Source organism: Coturnix japonica, unplaced genomic scaffold, assembly GCF_054131305.1.
Source record: "Coturnix japonica strain WE unplaced genomic scaffold, WE-NBRP24 Scf079, whole genome shotgun sequence".
Taxonomy (NCBI): Eukaryota; Metazoa; Chordata; class Aves; order Galliformes; family Phasianidae; genus Coturnix; species Coturnix japonica.
The window spans coordinates 84,890-94,200 of record NW_028188982.1 but is presented as its reverse complement, the minus strand read 5'-3'; the positions used below and the strand labels follow the sequence as shown (position 1 = coordinate 94,200).

General features: G+C 45.2%; 1 protein-coding gene across 1 annotated transcript in view; it reads right to left on the bottom strand.

Moving 5' to 3' along the window:
* Positions 1-2,474: 2,474 nt before the first annotated feature.
* Positions 2,475-9,311, bottom strand: part of LOC107307752 (rhodopsin kinase GRK1-like) — a 59,037-nt gene continuing 52,200 nt past the window's right edge. The window contains 2 exon segments of the mRNA XM_085534230.1: positions 2,475-2,516; positions 2,518-2,774. Of these exon segments, the coding sequence (XP_085390356.1) occupies positions 2,475-2,516; positions 2,518-2,774 (299 nt within the window).

The window sequence follows — 9,311 nt, the reverse complement described above, 5'->3', positions numbered from 1 at the left end:
ATTGGGGTCTATGGGGGCATCATTGGGGTCTATGGGGGCATCACTGGGGTCTATGGGGACATCATTGGGGTCTATGGAGGCGTCATTGGGGTCTATGGGGTCTATGGGGTCTATGGGGCATCATTGGGGTCTATGGGGTCTATGGGATCTATGGGGACATCATTGGGGTCTATGGGGTCTATGGGGACATCATTGGGGTCTATGGGGTCTATGGGGACATCATTGGGGTCTATGGGGACATCATTGGGGTCTATGGGGGCAATGGGGACATCATTGGGGTCTATGGGGTCTATGGGATCTATGGGGACATCATTGGGGTCTATGGGGTCTATGGGGACATCATTTGGGTCTATGGGGTCTATGGGGACATCATTGGGGTCTATGGGGTCTATGGGGTCTATGGGGACATCATTGGGGTCTATGGGGTCATCATTGGGGTCTATGGGGTCTATGGGGTCTATGGGGACATCATTGGGGTCTATGGGGTCATCATTGGGGTCTATGGGGTCTATGGGGTCTATGGGGACATCATTGGGGTCTATGGGGTCATCATTGGGGTCTATGGGGTCTATGGGGTCATCATTGGGGTCTATGGGGGCATCATTGGGGTCTATGGGGGCATCACTGGGGTCTATGGGGACATCATTGGGGTCTATGGAGGCGTCATTGGGGTCTATGGGGTCTATGGGGTCTATGGGGCATCATTGGGGTCTATGGGGTCTATGGGATCTATGGGGACATCATTGGGGTCTATGGGGTCTATGGGGACATCATTGGGGTCTATGGGGTCTATGGGGACATCATTGGGGTCTATGGGGTCATCATTGGGGTCTATGGGGTCTATGGGGTCTATGGGGACATCATTGGGGTCTATGGGGTCATCATTGGGGTCTATGGGGTCTATGGGGTCTATGGGGACATCATTGGGGTCTATGGGGACATCATTGGGGTCTATGGGGGCAATGGGGACATCATTGGGGTCTATGGGGTCATCATTGGGGTCTATGGGGTCTATGGGGTCTATGGGGGCAATGGGGACATCATTGGGGTCTATGGGGACATCATTGGGGTCTATGGGGGCATCATTGGGGTCTATGGGGGCAATGGGGTCTATGGGGACATCATTGGGGTCTATGGGGTCAATGGGGTCTATGGGGACATCATTGGGGTCTATGGGGTCAATGGGGTCTATGGGGTCATCATTGGGGTCTATGGGGTCTATGGGGACATCATTGGGGTCTATGGGGTCTATGGGGGCATCATTGGGGTCTATGGGGTCTATGGGGTCTATGGGGTCATCATTGGGGTCTATGGGGTCAATGGGGTCTATGGGGACATCATTGGGGTCTATGGGGGCATCATTGGGGTCTATGGGGGCAATGGGGACATCATTGGGGTCTATGGGGTCTATGGGGACATCATTGGGGTCTATGGGGTCTATGGGGTCTATGGGGGCACCATTGGGGTCTATGGGGTCTATGGGGTCATCATTGGGGTCTATGGGGTCAATGGGGTCAATGGGATCAATGGGGTCAATGGGGACAATGGGATCAATGGGATCAATGGGGTCAACGTGGACACATCACAGCAGCCAGCAGCTCTTTATTACACTCATTTATACCCCCTTACCCCCATTTAACACCCCCCCCCATATCTGAGCCCCCCAACCCCATATAAACCCCTCAAGCTCCCCATATCAGAGACCCCCCCCCATATCTGAGCCCCCCAGCCCCATATATACCCCCCCACCCCCCATATAACCCCCCCTAGCCCCATATATACCCCCCCAAGCCCCCCATATCTGAGACCCCCCCCATTTAAAGCCCCCCCCAACCCCATATCTCAGTCCCCCAGCCCCATTTAACCCCCCCAGCCCCATATATACCCCCCCAGCCCCATATATACCCCCATATCTGAGACCCCAGCCCCATATATACCCCCCCAGCCCCATATATACCCCACTACCCCCCATATCTGAGCCCCCCACCCCATTTATACCCCCCTAGCCCCATATATACCCCCCCAGCCCCATATATACCCCCCATATCTGAGCCCCCCCCCCATATATACCCCCCTACCCCCCATATCTGAGACCCCCAACCCCATTTAACCCCCCCCAGCCCCATATATACCCCCCCAACCCTATATATACCCCCATATCTGAGACCCCAGCCCCATATATACCCCCCTACCCCCCATATCTGAGCCCCCCAACCCCATTTAACACCCCCAGCTCCATATATACCCCCATATCTGAGACCCCAGCCCCATATATACCCCCTACCCCCCATATCTGAGACCCCCCCCATTTAAAGACCCCCCAACCCCATTTAACCCCCCCCAGCCCCATATAAGCCCCATATAACCCCCCCCCCAGCCCCATATATACCCCCCCAGCCCCATATATACCCCCCTATATGAGCCCCCCAGCCCCATATAACCCCCATATAAGCCCCATATACCCCCCCCCCCCATCACAGCACCCCACAAGTGGCCGATTTCCCCCCCCCCCCCCCCATCGGGTGCCGCGTTGGGATCCAGATCCGGAGTCAACCCCCCCCCTTCACCCCATCGATTCAATTCATCGAACAATCCGGTTTCGATTAGTTCTTCCTGCCAGGGGATAGAGACGGTACCGGAAGCGAAGGTATCGCATAGAGCGACATCCGGCCCTTCTAGCTCCACCCCACGGACAGTAGAGAAGGCGCCGACGTCCTCCAAGTCTTTGGCGTAGACTCGACGGGGGTCGGGGATGAAGGGGGGGGGGATGAGACCTATTATATGTAATTAAGGGTAATTAAGAGTAATTAAGAGGCATAGTGTAATTAAGCCACATTATAAAACCCATTATAACCCTATTACCCCCATTAAACCCCATTATAACCCTATTACCCCCATTAAACCCCATTATAACCCTATTACCCCCCATTAAGCCCAATTAACCCCCATTAAACCCCATTAAACCCCCATTAACCCCTAATTAACCCCTATTAACCCCATAATTAACCCTAATTAACCCTAATTAACCCCAAATAACCCCCTTAACCCCCATTAAAACCCCATTAACCCCCATTACCCCCATTAAACCCCATTATAACCCCATTGACCCCCATTAAACCCCATTATCCCTAATTAAAGCCCTAATTAACCCCAATTAACTCCCATTAACCCCCATTAAACCCAATTAACCCCCATTAAAACCCCATTAATCCCCATTAAAACCCCATTGACTCCCATTAATTAAGTAATTAAGGGGGTCGGGGATGAAGGGGTGGGATCAGACCTTGAATGGGGTAATTAAGGGTAATTAAGAGTAATTAAGAGGCATAGTGTAATTAAGCCACATTATAAACCCCATTAGGCCTCAATATCCCCGTTTGTATTCATTAAAACCCCATTAACCCCCATTAAAACCCCATTAACCCCCATTAAGCCCCATTATCCCCCTAATTAACCCCTATTAACCCCATAATTAACCCTAATTAACCCCAATTAACCCCCATTAACCCCCATTAAAACCCTATTAACCCCCATTACCCCCCATTATAACCCTATTACCCCCATTAACCCCCAATTAACCCCCAATTAACCCTAATTAACCCTAATTAACCCCAATTAACCCCCATTAACCCCCATTAAACCTCATTAACCCCTAATTAACCCCTAATAACCCCCTAATTAACCCCAATTAACCCCCTTAAGCCCCATTAACACCCATTAACCCCCATTAAAACCCCATTAACCCCCATTAAACCTCATTAAAACCCTATTAACCCCATATTAACCCCCATTAAAACCCCATTAAACCTCATTAACCGCAATTAATGCCCATTAACTCCCATTATCCCTAATTAAAACCCTAATTAACCCCAATTAACCCCCATTAATCCCCATTAAAACCCCATTGACTCCCATTAATGAAGTAATTAAGGGGGTCGGGGATGAAAGGGGGGGGGGGGATCAGACCTTGAATGGGGTAATTAAGGGTAATTAAGGGTAATTAAGGGTCATTAATGGTAATTAAGAGGCACGTTGACACTCATTAAGCCCCGTTACCCCCCATTGCTGCCCAATATTCCCGTTTACCCCCATTAAAACCCCATTAAAACCCTATTAACCCCCATTATAACCCCCTTAAGCCCCATTAAACCTCATTATCCCCTAATTAACCCCCTAATTAACCCTAATTAACCCCCATTATAACCCTATTACCCCCCATTAACCCCTATTATCCCCCTAATTAACCCCCATTAACCCCTATTAACCCCATAATTAACCCTAATTAACCCCATTAACCCCCATTAACCCCCATTAAACCCCCATTAAACCTCATTAACCCCTAATTAACCCCTAATTAACCCCATAATTAACCCTAATTAACCCCAATTAACCCCCTTAAGCCCCATTAACACCCATTAACCCCCATTAAAACCCCATTAACCCCATTAAACCCCATTAAAACCCCATTAACCCCCATTATAACCCCATTAACCCCCATTATCCCTAATTAAACCCCTAATTAACCCCAATTAACCCCATTAACCCCCATTATAACCCCATTGACCCCCATAAAACCCCATTAATCCCCATTAAAACCCCACTGACTCCCATTAATGAAGTAATTAAGGGGGTCGGGGATGAAAGGGGGGGGATCAGACCTTGAATTGGGTAATTAAGGGTAATTAAGGGTAATTAATGGTAATTAAGAGGCACGTTGACACTCATTAAGCCCCGTTACACCCCATTGCTGCCCAATATTCCCGTTTACCCACATTAAAACCCCATTAACCCCCATTAACCCCATTAAACCTCATTAACCCCTATTAACCCCATAATTAACCCCATAATTAACCCCATAATTAACCCTAATTAACCCCATAATTAACCCTAATTAACCCCCATTAACCCCCATTATAACCCCAATGACCCCCATTAAACCTCATTAACCCCAATTAAACCCCATTAAAACCCCATTAAGCCCCATTATAACCCCCATTAACCCCCATTATCCCCTTAATTAACCCCAATTAACCCAATTAACCCCCATTAAAACCCCATTAACCCCCATTAAACCCCATTATCCCTAATTAAAGCCCTAATTAACCCCAATTAACCCCATTAACCCCCATTATAACCCCATTAATCCCCATTAAAACCCCATTCACCCCAATTAAGGGGGTCGGGGATGAAAGGGGGGGGATCAGACCTTGAATGGGGTAATTAAGGGTAATTAAGAGTAATTAAGAGGCATAGTGTAATTAAGCCACATTATAAACCCCATTAGGCCTTAATATCCCCATTTATATCCATTAAAACCCCATTAACCCCCATTAAAACCCCATTGATCCCCATTAAACCCCATTAAGCCCCATTAAGCCCCATTATTCCCCTAATTAACCCCTATTAACCCCATAATTAACCCCATAATTAACCCTAATTAACCCCAATTAACCCCCATTAACCCCCATTAAACCCCATTAACCCTCATTAACCCCCATTAGAACCCCATTAAAACCCCATTAACCCCCATTATAACCCCATTAACCCCCATTATCCCTAATTAATCCCCCTAATTAACCCCAATTAACTCCCCTTAAACCTCATTAACCCCAATTAAACCTCATTAAAACCCCATTAAACCCCATTAAAACCCCATTAACCCCTATTAACCTCCATTAAAACCCCATTAAACCCCATTATACCCCATTAAAACCCCATTAACCGCCTAATTAACCCTAATTAACCCCTATTAAGCCTCATTAACCCCCATTAACCCCTATTAAACCCACAATTAACCCTAATTAACCCCATTAACCCCCATTAAAACCCCATTAACCTTCATTAACCCCCATTATAACCCTATTACCCCCATTAAAACCCAATTAACCCCCATTATAACCCCAATTAACCCTCATTACCCCCCATTATCCCCTTAATTAACCCCAATTAACCCAATTAACCCCCATTAAAACCCCATTAATCCCCATTAAAACCTCATTAACCCCCATTAAAACCCCACTGACTCCCATTAATGAAGTAATTAAGGGGGTCGGGGATGAAGGGGGGGGGATCAGACCTTGAATGGGGTAATTAAGGGTAATTAAGGGTAATTAAGAGGCATAGTGTAATTAAGCCACATTATAAAACCCATTATAACCCTATTACCCCCATTAACCCTCATTATAACCCTATTACCCCCCATTAAACCCCATTATAACCCTATTACCCCCCATTAAACCTCATTAACCCCTAATTAACCCCTAATACCCCCCTAATTAACCACAATTAACCCCTTTAAGCCCCATTAAACCTCATTAAACCCCATTAAAACCCCATTAAACCTCATTAAACCCCATTATACCCAATTAACCCCCATTACCCCCATTAAACCCCATTAAAACCCCATTAACCCCAATTAAACCCCATTAAAACCCCATTAACCCCCATTAAACCCCATTATCCCTAATTAAAGCCCTAATTAACCCCAATTAACCCCATTAACCCCCATTATAACCCCATTAACCCCCATTAAACCCCATTATCCCTAATTAAAGCCCTAATTAACCCCAATTAACTCCCATTAACCCCCATTAAACCCAATTAACCCCCATTAAAACCCCATTAACCCCCATTAAAACCCCCATTAACCCCCATTATCCCTAATTAAACCCCCTAATTAACCCCAATTAACTCCCCTTAAACCTCATTAACCCCAATTAAACCTCATTAAAACCCCATTAAACCCCATTAAAACCCCATTAACCCCTATTAACCTCCATTAAAACCCCATTAAACCCCATTATACCCCATTAAAACCCCATTATCCGCCTAATTAACCCTAATTAACCCCTATTAAGCCTAATTAACCCCCATTAACCCCTATTAAACCCACAATTAACCCTAATTAACCCCATTAAGCCCCATTAAAACCCCATTAACCTTCATTAACCCCCATTATAACCCTATTACCCCCATTAAAGCCCAATTAACCCCCATTATAGCCCCAATTAACCCTCATTACCCCCCATTATCCCCTTAATTAACCCCAATTAACCCAATTAACCCCCATTAAAACCCCATTAACCCCCATTTAAACCCCATTGACTCCCATTAATGAAGTAATTAAGGGGGTCGGGGATGAAGGGGGGGGGATGAGACCTTGAATGGGGTAATTAAGGGTAATTAAGAGTAATTAAGAGGCATAGTGTAATTAAGCCACATTATAAAACCCATTATAACCCTATTACCCCCCATTAACCCCCATTATAACCCTATTTCCCCCCATTAACCCCAATTAAACCTCATTAAAACCCCATTAAACCCAATTAACCCCCATTAAAACCCCATTAACCCCAATTAAACCTCATTAACCCCTAATTAACCCCTATTAACCCCATAATTAACCCTAATTAACCCCAATTAACCCCCATTAACCCCCATTATAACCCCAATGACCCCCATTAAACCTCATTAAAACCCTATTAAAACCCCATTAAACCTCATTAACCCCAATTAAACCCCATTAAAACCCCATTAACCCCCATTAAAACCCCATTATCCCTAATTAAAACCCTAATTAACCCCAATTAACCCCATTAACCCCCATTAAAACCCCATTAATCCCCATTAAAACCCCATTCACCCCAATTAAGGGGGTCGGGGATGAAGGGGGGGGATCAGACCTATTATATGTAATTAAGGGTAATTAATGGTAATTAAGAGGCACGTTGACACTCATTAAGCCCCGTTACCCCCCATTGCTGCCCAATATTCCCATTTACCCCATTAAAACCCCATTAAAACCCTATTAACCCCCATTATAACCCCCTTAAGCCCCATTAAACCTCATTATCCCCTAATTAACCCCCTAATTAACCCTAATTAACCCCCATTATAACCCTATTACCCCCCATTAACCCCTATTATCCCCCTAATTAACCCCCATTAATCCCTAATTAACCCCTATTAACCCCATAATTAACCCTAATTAACCCCATTAACCCCCATTAAAACCCCATTAACCCCCATTAAACCTCATTAACCCCTAATTAACCCCTAATAACCCCCTAATTAACCCCAATTAACCCCCTTAAGCCCCATTAAACCTCATTAAACCCCATTAAAACCCCATTAAACCTCATTAAACTCCATTATACCCCATTAAAACCCCATTAACCCCATAATTAACCCCATAATTAACCCTAATTAACCCCAATTAACCCCCATTAACCCCCATTAAAACTCCATTAACCCTCATTAACCCCCATTAGAACCCCATTAAAACCCCATTAACCCCCATTAAAACCCCATTAACCCCCATTATCCCTAATTAAACCCCTAATTAACCCCAATTAACACCCATTAACCCCCATTAAAACCCTATTACCCCCATTATAACCCTATTACCCCCCATAACCCCTATTATCCCCCTAATTAACCCTAATTAACCCCATTAACACCCATTAAAACTCCACTGACTCCCATTAACCCCATTAAAACCCCATTAACCCCCATTAACCCACATTTACCCCCTAATTAACCTTAATTAACCCTAATTAACCCCCTTAAGCCCCATTAACTCCCATTAAACCCCATTAAACCCCATTATAACCCCCATTAAACCTCATTAACCCCAATTAATGCCCCATTGACCCCATTAACCTTCTAATTAACCCCAATTAACCCAATTAACCCAATTAAACCCCATTAAAACCCCATTAACCCCCATTAACCCCCATTAAACCCCATTATCCCTAATTAAAGCCCTAATTAACCCCAATTAACTCCCATTAACCCCCATTAACCCCCATTAAACCTCATTAACCCCCATTAAAACCCCATTAATCCCCATTAACCCCCATTAACCCCCATTAAACCTCATTAAAACCCCATTAACACCCATTATAACCCCATTAACCCCCATTAAACCCCATTAAAATCCCATTAACCCCCATTAACCCCCATTAACCCCCATTAACCCCCATTATAACCCCATTAACCCCCATTAACCCCCATTAAAACTCCATTAACCCCCATTAAAACCACATTAACTCCCATTACACTTCATTAAAACCCCATTAACCCCCATTATAACCCCATTAACCCCTAATTAACCCCAATTAACCCCAATTAACCCCCATTAAAACCCATTATAACCCCATTAATCTCAATTAATGCCCCATTAACCTCATTAACCCCCATTAAACCCCTAATTAACCCCTAATTAACCCCAATTAACCCCCATATACCCCCATATACCCCCACATATTCTTCATTAACCCCAATTAACCCCCATTAACTCCCATTAACCC